Below are 15,757 nucleotides of genomic sequence, written 5' to 3'. Positions count from 1 at the left end.
GGAAGGACTGATGTTGAAGCTGAAACTCCAATACTTTGGCCACCTGATGTGAAGAGCTGACTCATTTAAAAGACCCTGATGCCGGAAAAGATTGAGGGCGGGAGGAGAAGGGGATGACAGAGGATGAGATGGTTGGATGGCATCACTGACTCAATGGCCATGAGTTTGGGTAAACTCTGGGAGTTGGTGATGGACAGGGAGGCTTGGTGTGCTGCGGCTCATGGGGTTGCAAAGAGTTGGACACAACTGAGCAACTGAACTGAACTGAATGTTGTATTAACTTCTGTTGTACAGCAAGATGACTCAGTTATACACATATATAATTCTTTCCTATATTCTTTCCCATTATGATTTATCCCAGGATATTGAATATAGTTTCCTGTGCTATACAGTAGGACCTGGTTGTTTATCCATCCTATACATAATAGTTTGCATTTACTAACACCAGAATCCTAGTCCATCTCTCCCCTCCCCCTTGGCAACCACAAGTCTGTTCTCTGTTTCTGTGAGTCTTTTTCTGTTTTGTAGATAGGTTCATTTGTGTTATATTTTAGATTCTATAAATAAGTGATATCACATGACATTTGTTTTTCTCTTTATGACTTATTTCACTTAGCATGATAATCTCTGGCTCCATCCATGTTGCTGCAAATGGCATTATTTCATTCCTGTTTTTGCCCCTGAGTAGTATTCTATTGTCTCTGGAGAAGGCAGTGGCACCCCACTCCAGTACTCTTGCCTGGAAAATCCCATGGATGGAGGAGCCTGATAGGCTGCAGTCCATGGGGTCGCTAAGAGTCTGACATGACTGAGCAGCTTCACTTTCACTTTTCACTTTCATGCATTGGAGAAGGAAATGGCAACCCACTCCAGTGTTCTTGCCTAGAGAATCCCAGGGATGTTGGAGCCTGGTGGGATGCCGTCTATGGGGTTGCACAGAGCCAGGCATGACTGAAATGACTTAGCAGCAGCAGTATTCTATTGTATATATTGTATGTACCACAGCTTCTTTATCCACTCATCTGTGGATGGACATTTAGGTTATTTCCATGTCTTGGCTATTGTGAATAGTGCTGCTGTGAACATAGGGCACACCTAGATTTTTTTGACTTTAAATATTTCACTGTCAATTACTATATTCTTTTGCATTCCCCCAAGGCGGGCGCCTACTATTCTGACTTAGGAGACTGTGGTGTGGTTGATATGAAATGTGGAAGACTGAATACGATATGTGATAAAAACAGGAAGACACATATTCTGGGAAAAATGAGTAGCCCAAGAGAAGATGAAAATACAGATAAATCCTGGGACTCTGAGCAAGGAGCGACAGGGACATCCACTGCACAAGTGAGTGTGTGGATGTATATCGGGGGGACAGTATACAGAAAGATGAGGAGGAGGGGCTGGGGAAGAGTTACATAGGGACAGGTGGGGGACAGCTAGAGTAGAGTTGTAATCTGAATCAGGACACATACTTGTTCACTCTCACCAAATCTGTGCATTGTTGTGACACCTAATGTGATGAATTTTTTCAAAATTGCATACACTTTACACACACATGCACACACACAGTAACAGTGAGATCTGTCCCACAGAGAGTTGAGCTCAGCTCATTAAAAAACTGCATAGTACTGCAGAGGGTCTCAAACTTGAACATCCATGAGCATCCCCCAGGAAGCTTGTTAAAGCCTGCTGAGATTGCTGGGCACTAGCCCTGGCGATGCTGATTTCATAAGTCTGGGGTGGGCCCTGAGAATTTGCATTTCTAACCAGCTTCTGGGTGATGCTGATGCTGCTGTTCTGGGGACCAAGCTTTGCCTGGTGCTGGTGGAGAGTGGGGTGTGCCTTTGTTGTGAGTGAGAAGTGAAGAGGGTCCACATTAGAATGTTAAAAATCATCAGCTTCCTGAGACTAATGTCGGGTCTGTGTTCCTGTCTCCAGCTTTGCCCTCTCCACCTTGTTTCTTCCAGGCCCCATCCTGTAGCATACAGTTTTTCAAAGGCAGGAGTCTGATTACGTCACCCTCCTTCTTAAAAATGGCAGTGGCACACTTGTGGACACAGGGGCGGGGGTGGGAGGAGAAGGTGGGATGAATTGAGAGAGTAGAATTGAAACATACATATTACCATATGTAAAATTAGATAGCCAGTGGAAATTTGCTGTATGACGCAGGGAGCCCAAATCTGGTGCTCTATGACAACCTAGAGGGGTGGGATGGGGTACAAGTTTGGAGAGAGGTTCAAGAGGGAAGGGGCATACGTATACCAATGGCTGATTCATGTTGATGTATGGCAGAAACCACCACAACATTGTGAAATAATTGTCTTCTGATTAAAAATAAATAAATAAAATGGCAGTAGCTCCCTTGACCTTGGCACTGTAGGTGAAACCTTTCAGCTCCCTTCTTACCTTTTTAATCCCTCACATTCTCTTTCATAAGACACCATGCAGGTCCCTGAAACAAACCACATTGCCTTTGACCTGCATCTGGAATGCCAATCTCCCTTGGCCCACCTCTCTTCATTTGGCTAAGTTCCACTTTACTTGGAAGTATTGTCCTCAAAATCACCTCCATGGAAAGGGCTTTTAAGACCTTGGCAATGCCCCTTGAAGGCCTCTGTAAAGCTCTCTTGCACAGTATAGAAATGGTCTGGTGACAAGGCTGAGTTGTCACTAATCCAGGGGCTCCTTGAAGGCAGGCACTGAGTCTTGGCACTAAGTACATGAATAAGCAAGTTGATCAATTACAGTTGAACTAGTGTCATTTCAGATCTATCAAGTATTAACCATAATATCTGCTCTTCCTGGGGTAAAGGATTATGTGCTTTCTTAGAGTCTGAGCTACCATGGGAAAAACTCACTCACAAATAGCATAAGGAAATGACAACATGCCATTAATAACCCAGAAGAAGCAGTATCTGTTTTAGGATTTTTCCATCTGGGCACTACAAACCAGAAAAGCAACTGTTTTGCCTCCACAAAGAATGTATTTTTTTTTTTAACAGCACACTTTCCAAAAGGACACTCCTTCTGTTGCATTTTGATCTATCCTGATTTAATTTAAAGTTTGGAGATGGGGTTTGACCTTATCTATCAGTGGCTGAGCCGTTGTCTCAGGGAAATGCAGTTTGAAACTCATTAATAGGGTAGCCTGTATATTATAACTTAGAAGCTCTGGGTTATCACTGATACTTGCAATTGCTATGGAAACTGGGCTCATATGCACCTTTCAGAGTCTGCTTTAAAACAAGAAAAAAAAGAAGAGGAAAGAATAAGATATTTGTACCCAGCATGCATAGGCAGGTTCAGTGATGCAAATATGCTCTGCCTACACAATGATAAAAACCATTTTTTATATTTTTAAGAGCTAATAATGTAAAACCTTATATTAGAGAACTGTGTTTATACTGGTGAGAAAAAAATGCCTAAGGCAGCTTTCGCCGCAGTCCCCCTCCCCGCCACAAATACAGACACACACCAGCAATTTTCAGTTTTCCCCAGATTTTTTGCAGCCTGCGTCCTTAAATCCCCCCAAAGCCCCTGCACATGCAGCTTCAGCTGCTAAACCCCGACCCATGTGGACACCAGCAAAGAGTTCAATCTTTCCTCCCCCTGCCCCATCGCCTACGAATGTATATAAATGCTGCCTCTTGCAGCTTAGGGACTAACTTTTCCATTTTAAAATGATAGTGCTAATTTGATCAAGTTTCTTATCAAAGATTTCTGGGTGTATTCTTCCTTACATTTGGGTTTTGGAGGTTCCATCCCTCATCCCTCTCCCTGCCCACCTTTCTCCCTAATAATCTTAATGATCTAAGCATGATATTGTTGGGCTTCCTTGATGGCTCAAGCGGTAAAGAATCTGTCTGTCATGCAGGAGACACAGGAGAGGCGGGTTCGATCCTTGGGTAGGGAAGATCCCCTGGAGGAGGAAATGGCAACCCACTCCAGTATTCTTGCCTGGGAAATCCCATGGACAGAGAAGCTTAGCGGGCTACAGACCATGGGGTGGCAAACAGCCAGACAGCACTGAGCACACAGCATGCATGCATGGTATTTTGTTGGGCCAACAATAATGTAAGCAGTCAACAACGCCCCTGGGGGAAAGTGTAGGCTGCCACCTGAGACGGAAGTGAGGGGCAGTAAAGAAGCCAGAGCAAGTTGGGGAGAGGGGCAGTGCACAGAAGTGGCTCCTGGGGATTAGCAGATACAAACTATTACAAATAAAATAGATAAACAAGGACCTACTGCTGTATAGCATGAGGAACTAGAGTCAATATCCTGTAATAAGCCATAATCAAAAAGAATATATACATTTAATTGAAGTATAGTATAGTATATAGGGCTTCCCTGGTAGCTCAGGTGGTAAAGAATCTGCCTGCAACGCAGGAGACCTCAGTTTGATCCCTGCCTGGGTCAGGAAGTTCCCCTGGAGAAGGGCATGGCAACCCACTCCAGTATTCTTGCCTGGAGAATCCTAAGCACAGAGGAGCCTGGTGGGCTACAGTCCCTGGGGTTGCAAAGAGTTGGACACAACTGATCAACTAACACTTTCATTTTTACTTCACAGTATACAGTTATATAACTGAATCACTTTCCTGTACACCAGAAACTAACACAACACTGTAAATCAACTATACTTCAATTTTTAAAAAGTGGCTTCTGAGTGGTGTGGTCTCACACAGGACATCATCTTACTCCCCTGTGATTCCCAAATCACCTATCCAGCCACCTCATTCTGTTCACCTTGGCTCTTCCCCACTCCTCACTTTTGTCCCCACTTGCCAGCCTCTTGCCAGGGGGCCCTCCCCAAAGACCTGATTTGTCACCAGGGTAGCACAGGAGTGGCAGAACTCATTTGTAAAACAGACAGGAACTGGCTCAATGGCCCAAGTAAGGGACATAAAATTTTAACACAGTAGAAAAATGCAAGAGGTTTATGGTCTTGAATGTTATCATTTCTATCTCAGTATTTCCCTACACAACTGGAGTCTTTCGTCTTCTGTTTTCCTCCCTTAGTGTTTTCCTTCTGTCAGGCTCCAGCCTGGCTGGCCTCTCTTGCTGCCACTCTCCTGGCTTTCCTCCACCCCTCCTCCCCAGCCATCTGGGGAAGGATGAAGATGGGTCCCTCTCTCCTCCCAGCACAATCCAGCACCTTCCCCAACCCACGGTTTCAACCATGAGCCCCAATGTTCCAAAAGAGGACAATACAGTGGCATAAAGCAGGAACCAAAAAAAAGGAAGCATGGTTCAGATTTTACGTAACTGCTTCACTTCTGAGACAAAGCATCTACAATTCCTCATTCAAATAAGATAAAAACTCTGAGCATTGCAGAAAAGGATTCTCCCAGAAAACAAGGCAGAATCATTTGTTACTGCCTCAGAGGTCCTCATCTCTGTTTACCTCCCTACTTGTGAATCCTTCCGTGGTTGGCCCCTAATCACTCTTTACTGCTCGCCTCCCCAACCCCAGCCAGGTGTGAGCAGGGTGTCTGATGCTAATGACCTAGACCAGGTCTCAAGGGCTAGGCTCCCTCCATCCTCACCTCAGGAGACCAGAGCTCCTCTGAAGGCTGCTGCTTGCTCCACAGGCATGTGGAAATCCCTTCGTTGCTTTCAAGCCTTTAATGTAATCTAAATCAGGACTTGTCCCTGTTTAAATACAGGCATCCTCTTCTTTGAAAGTCTTCATCAATGAACATTTCAGAACCATACAGGTCTCCCGTAACTAGACTTAGACCTCCTTGAGGGCAGAGATTGTGTTTCATTCATCTTTCTTTCTGGCTACTGCACCTGACACAGGGCCATACTTGGTAAATGCACACACAAAAAATTTGTGCACTTCAAAGTGCAATTGACAAATATACTTGCCCCTGGTGGCATCTTTGTATGAATGAATGTCTCAGGCTCCTGGTTGAGCACAACCTCAGAGCAGGGGATGGGAGGTGGTAGCAGGAGGATGTGGGCAGTGTGGCAGAGGTCACAGGCACCTCTTAGAATAGACTGGAGGACATTCTCCTTAGACCAGTTGCACTGTCTATACAGAAAAGCAGCCCCTGCTACAAGGTCAGGGCAGACATATGTGATTAGGGAGGAGGGGTGGGGCGGGGTGGGATGGGGTGGCTTCCACCACCATTAAGGACCTGCACAGAGCCAGTGTTGTATGGTGGGGGAAACACCATGACTGAGTCAGCCAGACAGGCCTGGGTATGAATCCTGATTCTACCACCTAGCAGCTATACATTTGGGCCAATTATGCAATGTTATTTATTTGAAATTTTCTCATTTCTCAAATGGGCAAAATACTATTTCAAAGGATCATTGGCATCACTGAAAGAGATAAGGCTTTCAAAGCCCTGGTACCATGTCTGATACACTGCATATACTCAATAAATGGTGATTAGTAGTAGTGCCAGTGGTGATAGTATTGCTGTAATTATTTGGCTGAGTGGAGAACTCTTCTCTTCCTCATCATTTCTTCACTAAGATTTTGTGTCCTCTTGATGACAGTTCAGAGTTAATGACTCATTGAGAGCGAGTCATAACTTTTAAAGCTAGTGAGCTTAAACCTCCACCTTTTTTTTTTTTTTCTAATTTTTCCCCCTCCCTTCCCAACTCTTCACTTCTGGGTACCTCTTTCTCTCACTTTTATAATCCCCTCCCTTTCATCAATATTCACACCATGTTCTTCATTTACTCTAAGGTGTGAAAGGTTGATAAGTACCTACAGTGTTACTCCCAGAACAAAATCCTTTAAGAGAAAAAATTCTGATCCTTTGAGTTCAGTGTTTGTCAAATTGAGGTTGTAATTTAAAGGAACCAATTTAGTGGCTCTTGACTATTATTTTTTTTTTTTAAATAATACTCTGCCTTATTACAGCATGTTATTTAGTATACTAATGTAGAGGGGAAACAATGGAAGCAATTTCAAAGTCTAGGGGGAAAATAGATTTGCTTTGACCTTCAAGTGGAAGTTACCCTTTTTTAGCAATCCATTTATATCATTTTCTGTCCTAGGTTTTAAATAGCCAGGCTGGCTGAATTTCATACTTTAAAATGAGTGAACAAATGGTGACATCAAAGGAGTTAAGCAGAGGAGGTGATGTTGATAAAAAGTTGAAACTGGAACTGAACATTATCAGATTCCTTTTTCCAAAGGAAAATCAAACTTAAATAATAAAGGTCCATTTTCTATGCATCCTAATACCATGTCACTTAATTAGGAAATCATGATTTGGAAAAAAATCTTTCTAGATTACTTTTGACAAGAGTACCAAAATCACCACAAAGAAAAGGAAAACTTGATAAAGTGAATCACATCAAAATCAAAATCTATTGTTTTGCAAAAGTGTCTGTAAGAGGATAAGAAGCTACCAATTGTGAAAAAAGAAATTGCAAAGAACTCTCAAAGCTGAATAGTAAAATGATCAAAATAGAAAATGAGCAGAAAGCATTTCACTGAAGAGGCTCTACAGATTGCAAATAAGCACATGGAAAGATGTTCAACATCATTAGCTATTAGCAAAAGGCAAGTTAAGACACCAGTACACATATATAAAAATGACAAATAAAAAAATGGATATAACACCAAATGCTGGTGAGGATGCAGAGAAACTGGAATGCTCACACGTTGCTGGGTGCTGGTGGGAATTTAAAATGGCACAGTCACTCTGTAAAACAATTTGGCAGTTTCTTAGGAAACTGAAACTACCATGCAAGCCAGCAATTGCACTCCTGGGCATTTATCCCAGAGAAGTGAAAACTTATGCTCACACAAAAACCTGTACATGAATGTTCATAGCAGCTTCATTTGTAATACCAAAACTTGGAACTAGTCCATATGTCCTTGAATGGATAAAAGGCTAAAAAAATCTGGTATATCCCAAAGGGTTACATGCTATATGTTTCCATTTATGTAACATTCTTGAATGACAAAATTATAGAGATGGAGACCATGTGGCTACAAAAGGGCAATCTGAGGGATTCTTGCTGTGATGGAATGTTCTGTATCTTGATTGTAGTGATGATGTTAATATCTTGTTATGACGTTGTACTAGTTTTGCAATATGCTACCAGGGGGAATCTGGGTGAAGGGTACACAGGCTTTTTCTGTATTATTTTTCACAACAGCATGTGAATCCACAATTACCTCAGTAATGTTTTAAAGAGAAAAACGTAAATACACACACACACACACACACACAGACACACAAAACCTTTGAGCTGTCTTCTGTCCACATACATTCTGGGACTGTAATCATGTCACCGGTTGCACAGGAGTCTCTTGTGAGAAAAAACCTCAGTTGTTCTCTAAAAGATAATTAGAACAAATGATGAACTAATAATAGCAGATTATTTAGTAGGCTGTAAATCAAAAAGGTGTTGGAGAAGACTCTTGAGAGTCCCTTGGACTGCAAGGAGATCCAACCAGTCCATTCTGAAGGAGATCAGCCCTGGGATTTCTTTGGAAGGAATGATGCTAAAGTTGAAACTCCAGTATTTTGGCCACCTCATGCGAAGAGTTGACTCACTGGAAAAGACTCTGATGCTGGGAGGGATTGGGGGCAGGAGGAGAGGGGGATGACAGAGGATGAAATGGCTGGATGGCATCACTGACTTGATGGATGTGAGTCTGAGTGAACTCCAGGAGTTGGTGATGGACAGGGAGGCCTGGTGTGCTGTGATTCATGGGGTCGCAAAGAGTCAGACACGACTGAGCGACTGAACTGAACTGAACTGAAACCAAAGGTGTAGAAATTTAGCAACTAAATTCTATTTCCTGACTACTACACTTCTGCTATGCAGTCTATTTTCTCCACATCTTAGAAGACTGAGGGGGCCATGATGTTTGAAACAGAAGTGACACTGTGGAAACAAATGAGAGAATATTTGAGAGAAGGAAGGGTTTCTAATGTTTTTACCATCTATGATACTCCATAAAAACTGTGCTGTGTATGCCCCAGAAAAGTGAAAGTGAATTTTATCTTAATTTGCTTTCAATGTTTACAATAAAACGACTAAACATTTTCTTATAAAAAATAGTCCTTTTTCCATGAATTATCAGGTTAAAATTGTTTCAATGTCCACTGCCTGTGTGCACTATATGGGCAGATTTGATATCAGTTATCCTTGAAAGTCTAATGTTATCTCAGTGGTCCCTTCTCCAGACCTGTCTTACTCTCTCCACCCTTTGTTTCCTCAGTCCTCTTGGGGCATGAGGGAACAAAGGGTGGAGAGGGCAAGACTTCCTGGGGATGAGGAAATAAAGAGTGGAGAGGAGAGGGCAAGACAGGTCTGGAGAAGGGACCACTGAGATAACATTAGACTTTCAAGGATAATTGATATCAAATCTGCCCATATAGTGCACAAAGACAGAGTAGAATATTGGGATGATTTTAACCTGATAATTCATGGGAAAAGGACTTTTTTAAATAAGAAAACATTTAGTCATTTTCTTGTAAACACTGAAAGCAAATTAAGATAAAATTTAAAGCTAAAATGCAACAATAACTGTTATAATATATTCCCTCTCAATTAAACAGGCCGATCACCCTGAAGACAAGTGTTTTGCAGCCTGAATATTCATCAGACTACATAACCCACTATACCAATAGCATTTTCCCTTTGTCACAAAACGGTTTCTATTAAAGCTAGTATGGCTAGAAGTGAATATAAATTAGTCCCCCCCACCCTTTTTAAACCTTTAACACATCAAAGGCTGTATACTATGTACATGTAAGGTAACGAACAATTTTCTCAAAGTAATGGGGTTTTAGACGAATATCAGAATCGGTCTTTATGGCAAAGAACCAGAGTACCAAGCGGAGATTTTTTCCAGTTAAGCTATTATTTGCTATGTTTACTATTGAATTATCACAGTGCAATGTAACTGGTAAGTAATTCAGTACTTGCACGAGCTGCACAGAACAAGAAGCTGAAGATTACAGGAACAAGTTGTGGATCCAACAATTGCAGCGTGGATCGAGCATTGTCTACTCGATCAAACCCGATCTACTTGTCGTCTTCGTCATCACCGAGGTAGCAGCAGGTCTGTGTCTGCAGGCCTTCGTCGCTGGTGGCGCCTTGCTCTGCTTCTTCCTGGGTGGTAGTCTTGTCGTGGCTGATGACATGCGAACTTTCTTCGTTATTATCATCCTCGTAGTCATGCAGTAGATCTCTGGAAATCAGTTGTCGGGCGAGTTTGATGTTCTTTCCTTCGCTGTAGTGAAGTTTCCTTTTCATTTCAAACTGCCGACGTTTCTCTTGCCTGTCAAGGTAGATTTTGCTGCTGTGCGCTCCATCCAGTTCGGGGTCACGCACTGAATAGCTGGAATCGGAGGTGTGGGTGGCGGCCAATCTCTTGGTTAAGCTGTCGAGGGCCGTGGCTTCACTCTCTGCACTTCTTTCCCCAAGATTCTGCGGACCGAACTGGGGAGTGCTGGGCTCATTCATCTTCATGAAATCGTAGTCTCTGTACTCTGGACGGTAGGTCGCCAAGATGTTCGACTCGTCCCACTTTTGGGATTTCTTTCTATGGACCTCCTGGAGTGGTCCACCGGACTGCTGGGCCGAGCCTGCTACTGAGGAAGCGGTGGAACCTTTGTTTTTCAGGATTCCCTTGATGGGCCGGCGAGAGGAGGTGGAGGCTGACATCTTTGGTGAGTGAAGGGCCGCCGCTGAGTGTTCGGTCGCCGGAGCTGCCCGCCGTGCTTCTGGCACAAACTGCTGCGCGGTCTGGCTGCTGGGTTCTGCCTCCTGCCCTATAGGCCTCGCCCCAGCTCCTGCGTCACAAAGTACCCCGCGGGTGACGCCACAATGGTCGCAGCCGCCATCAGCACCGCCGTCAGCACCGCCATCAGCGCCTAGGGGAAGGGTGCAGGAGAGTCGGGGGGATGCCCAAGCTGACCGCTTTTTTTTTTTTTTTAAGTGTAAGATTAGGAAATCTGGAGAAGGGCATGGCAACCCACTCCAATATTCTTGCCTGGAGAATCCCATGGACAGAGGAGCCTGGTGAGCTACATACGCCATGGGGTCACAAAGAGTCGGACATGACTGAGCCACTAACACACACAAAATAAGAAATCTCCCTTCGTTGCATGTGAAACCAGGAAACACTGTCTTGTGAATTTCTCTATCCCCTGTCTGTGTGCTGGCGGACTGTGTAGAATGTATTTCTCCCTGGGGGTCATCGTCCAAAGTTTCAAAGCCACTCCTTGGGTTGGAAAGACTGGAGGCCTAGGCGCTAGAGCGGCCATTCACTTCCACCCCTCCCCCACAAACATGACCCCTGCCCCTCTCTCCTGTTGCCACTCACACCTCCCTTTCCTTGTACCTACACACCCACACAAACCCTCCTTCCCGCTTTCTGACCAGCCCCGCGATTAATCGTTTGGATGCTCAGCCACTTACGGTACCGCGGGTAACTTCACCGCCTCCTCCCACCCTGCCCACCCCAACATCTTCCCTGATCACCTATTGCTTCCTCTCCCATCCAGTCCTTCGCTACTGGCTTAACTATCAATATTTCAAGAAACTCCGATTCTATCTCTTCTGACACTACCATCTCTGGTCAGGGTTACAGCCACAGCCTTTGAACTAGCCCCCATCGCTCACCCCATCAGGTCTCCTGCTGGCTTCCAACCTCTCACGTTCAGTGTGGTTTTTTAAAAACACCATCAAATCTTGTCACATCTCTCTTTCAAACCCTTTAATGGCTGTCCATTTTCTTTTAACATAAAGTCAGAAATCTAGAAGAGGTGGAAAAGCAGCTCTATGAGGGTCTGTGATACCAATTTGGAGCCCTCTCCCGGCCATTTCTCTCCATCCTACCTCTAGCTTTTCCTCCCTGCTTTTTAGTTCCAGGAGCAGTCCCCTTCCTTCTTTCCTATCCCAGAGTTTCTCTCTAGGTTCTTCCCACAACCTGGAATGTCCTTTGATATTTCACCTCAGTCCTGACTGCCTTACAGGAGCCTGTTTCCTGACCTCCAAAGCATATCAGCTTTCCTGTGTTTTCATGGCCTCTCCTATTGTCTCTGGCATCAGTCATAGTTGTGGCCATTATGTCTGTTATCTGTGTACACTAGATGGTGAACTCCAAGACACAAGGGAAGGTGTCAGTTTTTTCTCACCATTATCTTCATCTTCACAACATGATGCTGTACCTGGTACATAGTAGATATTACCATAATTTTTACAGAATGAATAATAAGTGATAGGCTAGGGCTACTTTGTGCATCCTCAGCTGTTTCTGACCCTTTGTGACCCCATGGACTGTAGCCCACCAGGCTCCTCTGTCCATGGAGATTCTCCAGGCAAGAATACTGGAGTGGGTTGCCATTTCCTCCTCCAAATAATCTTCCTGACCCAGGGATTGAACCTTAATCTCTCGTGTCTCCTGCACTGGCAGGCAGATTCTTTACCACTGAGCCACCTGGGAAGCACATAATAAGTGATAGGTGATAGGTAATTGGAAGTCTGAGATTTCTGATTTCACAAAAGGAGACTCCATAGCTTTCACTGTCAGTTACAAGTTGTTCAGTCATGTGACAAAAACACCCCACATGTGGAATTTGGGGGCTGTTCCAAAGAGTGACTTTGAAACATTTTGTCCTTCACAGGCCTCATATTTCATAGGCAGTAACATTCTTCTCAAAAACAAAAAGGAAATTCAGATCCAGTTTCACATTTTCCCCTGCAGGTAGCATTCACAAGATTTTTTTTTCCTCTTCTGATAACATTTTGCTTCCTCTTCTCTCCCTCAAGGTCTTTCCACATTTTAAAACACAAAAGCAAAAGCATGAAAGAACCATAAAACTTTTACAAGGGTCTTAAGCACCTTAGGTTCAAGTTGTCCTGTATTCTCCAAAGTCCTACTAACTTCAGGAACTCTGCAATCACTTTAAAACTGTATTATTCATCTCAGAAAAAGAATTTACTGATACTGTACTCTTTGAATAAAAAAAAAAAAACAAAACTGTATTGTGTGCTAAGAGCTTTCAGGGATTCAAAAGCTGATATTCAAGGCTATAGGAAAACCCTCCGGTATGTGAGGGGAAAAAAAAAAAAACCAACAACTTTCATTACTGTATTCAGAAATACTCCAGGCTACTCTTTTCAAAAACCTGTCTGAAAGGCAGCACAGACCCACACAAATGCAATTGGTCCTGGCTGGTAGGCACAGTGGGTCTGTGCGTGTTTAGCTGTAAACAGGGTGTTGACGGAGATGCTGATTCCTGCGCATTGGGATTTTGCTTTTGTGTGTACACAGCACCCACCCCCACATACTGTGGTCTGAATATCCAAGCTGTTCAATACAGAATGAATCAGCCATCCCAAGGTCTTCCCTTGTGGCTCAGCTGGTAAAGAATCTGCCTGCAATGTGGGAGACCTGGGTTTGATCCATGGGTTGGAAAGATCCCCTGGAGAAGGGAAAGGCTACCCACTCCAGTATTCTGGCCTGGAGAATTCCATAGGCTAGAGTCCATGGGGGTCTCAAAGAGTCGGACATGACTCAGCGACTTTCACTCACTCACTCAGCCATCGCAAAGTTCTTGAGTTTTCTGAAATTTGTCATATGGTAACACAATGGCAGTTCATACTAGGGCAAAAGGATTGTAATTGTGACCTCCATGGGTCACAAACAAAATCTTTTAAAGAAATCACCAAGTGTTGCAGATCTCAGTTGAACATTATTTCAAAGTAATCCCTCTCACCTACCATTTGCTAATAATTTGGTTCATGAAAATTGCCCTAAGAAAAAATCATATTTTGAGCTTTTGCCATTGAACTAAAAATTCTCAGTCTAGTCAATATTATCACAAGCCTAAAAGTTAGAAAAGATTGACACTTCTTCCAACATTGTTCCTTATATGACTCAGTTGCTGTTGCCTAAGGCAATGGCTGAGCAGATTGCTCTGTGGTTCCATCACACACACACACACACTCACACTTAAAACTGACTAAAACTTTCCCAGTCAATGACACATTATATGAAATTTAGATACAGTCTTAGAAAGCCCTTCTTCTAGCAAATATTTAGTGACCATCAACTATGTCTAGTAAGAGAACCTTTATTCTAAAGGCACAGAAAGTGAGGTTGTGCTTCAGTGGTCTTCAATAGATTAATATTTGATAAATACATCTAAATATGCATGCTGTTCTATCATCACAACTTTTAAATACATTTAAAATATCATATTTAAATTAACTGATTGTTCAGACTGGCAGTAGATCACTCCACAACTTTGTTTCTTCCACCGAGAATTACCTCCTTTCCATGGAGACATTGTCAAAATGTGTAAATACAGGGATTGGTTCAAAAGGAGGGCTAAGTCAGGATCCAAGAAATTCTCAGCCCAAAGTGGGAACACCTAGGAAACCAAAAGCTACCACAGAGAAGGTATTCCTGATGTCCTACTAGGTACTATTGGTGAGAAATTATTAAAACACTGAGAGGCAGTCAGGGTTTTCAGGATCAATCATGCTGCCAGAAGTGGAGCTTAATACTAGTCAACCGTGTAGCATCCCAAGGTGTACATCAGTCCATCCAAGAATTGTCTACAGTACTTGGAGAATTATGTTGGATATTGCATAGTATAAAAATAAAACTGCTGTTTGGTTTTGAATCTATATATTTGCCTATTCTCTCTCTCTCATATTCCCAACCCAAATTTCTGATAGTCTATTAAATATCCTTGTTTTAGATTGGGTTCCCTTAGAAACTGACCATGAGATAAGGATTCAAGTGCAAGTAGTTTACTTGGGAGGAGATTTGCCCAAAGCACTGGTAAGGGGAGTGGAGAAGTGGGACAGAGAAGGGCAGGAAGCAAAGGATGCACTAAGAAAGCAGTTCCTACCATAAGCAACCAGAGTCTAATGTTCCTGAGAAATTCTAGATGCCAGTGTAGAAGAGTTACCTCCATGGCCTACCTCCACCCCATTGGCGAGGGAGGGAGAGTATATTTGTACATCAATTGCTGCCATCTTGACTTCAGTCCTTCTGGGAGTGGGGAGAGGCATGAATCCCTGCCACTTTGGATTCTGGCTGGAGCTTGGGAAGTGGATGGCCAACTTGCTGATGCAGACCCATGCTGGTTTCTTTTATTCCCTATTTCACAAACCCTCTTTTGCTATCCTGCTCCCTGGGATCCAAGTCCTAAAGGAAAGCCTTTTTCTCCAGCTCTGCCTTTGCAGTAGGAACCCAAACAAAGGCAAGGATTGCGTGTTTCATCTTTATTACTCCCCCCTCCACATAAACAATAACTGGAACATGTCCACATTCTGTGACAGATGTTCATATTTCTATGAAGTGGATGAATGAACTGAGGGAAATGAGCAAAAATCCTTGAAAGGAAGAGCCTGGAAATATGGGCAGATCTACATGACTGACGCGACTTAGCAGCAGCAGCAACAGAGACGTTCAGTAAGACAGCGGTTTTCCATCTTTTTCATTATAAGTTTTAAGGCAATAAATCTTTTTTTCCCCTAAATTCAACATTATGTAGAACTCCAGAATAAAAATCAGTACAATTGGAGCTAGGAAGCAATGGAGTTGGTCTGTCAGAATGGAGGTGGAGACACCAGAGTTCTCACTTCTTGGGATCTCAGAAATGGCTCCTGAGGCATCACAGGCACTTGGCACTTGGGGAGAGGGGCCAATTGGAAAATCCTCGTAAGAGAGTCATTGCCCAAATCAATGTGATCCCAAGGGCTGATTTTCTGTGTTATCACCTGTTTTAAGAATGGGAGCTGAGAATGG

The 15,757-nt window shown here is 43.3% G+C and overlaps 1 protein-coding gene across 1 annotated transcript; it reads right to left on the bottom strand.

Annotated features, from left to right (window-relative positions):
• Nucleotides 1–9,839: 9,839 nt before the first annotated feature.
• On the bottom strand, nucleotides 9,840–14,982 carry PPP1R2C (PPP1R2 family member C). Its single transcript, XM_019955641.2, has 2 exons — nucleotides 14,916–14,982; nucleotides 9,840–10,862 (listed from the first exon to the last, which is right to left on the bottom strand). Exons 1-2 carry the CDS (start codon nucleotides 14,980–14,982, stop codon nucleotides 10,012–10,014), a joined length of 918 nt encoding a protein of 305 aa, XP_019811200.2. The 3' UTR covers nucleotides 9,840–10,011.
• Between the last annotated feature and the right edge of the window lie 775 nt (nucleotides 14,983–15,757).

Source organism: Bos indicus, chromosome X, assembly GCF_029378745.1.
Source record: "Bos indicus isolate NIAB-ARS_2022 breed Sahiwal x Tharparkar chromosome X, NIAB-ARS_B.indTharparkar_mat_pri_1.0, whole genome shotgun sequence".
NCBI classification, from domain to species: Eukaryota; Metazoa; Chordata; class Mammalia; order Artiodactyla; family Bovidae; genus Bos; species Bos indicus.
The sequence above is the reverse complement of the archived record's forward strand: the minus strand, read 5'-3'. Positions and strand labels throughout refer to the sequence as shown.

Bases quoted from the DNA above. Each gene is read 5' to 3' on its own strand.
- PPP1R2C (XM_019955641.2), bottom strand. From the start codon at position 14,982: ATGGCAGCAATTGATGTACAAATATACTCTCCCTCCCTCGCCAATGGG. The intron at 10,863-14,915 runs GTAACTCTTCTA...CCCTTCCCCTAG, and splicing joins GGTGGAGGTAGGCCATGGAG to GCGCTGATGGCGGTGCTGAC.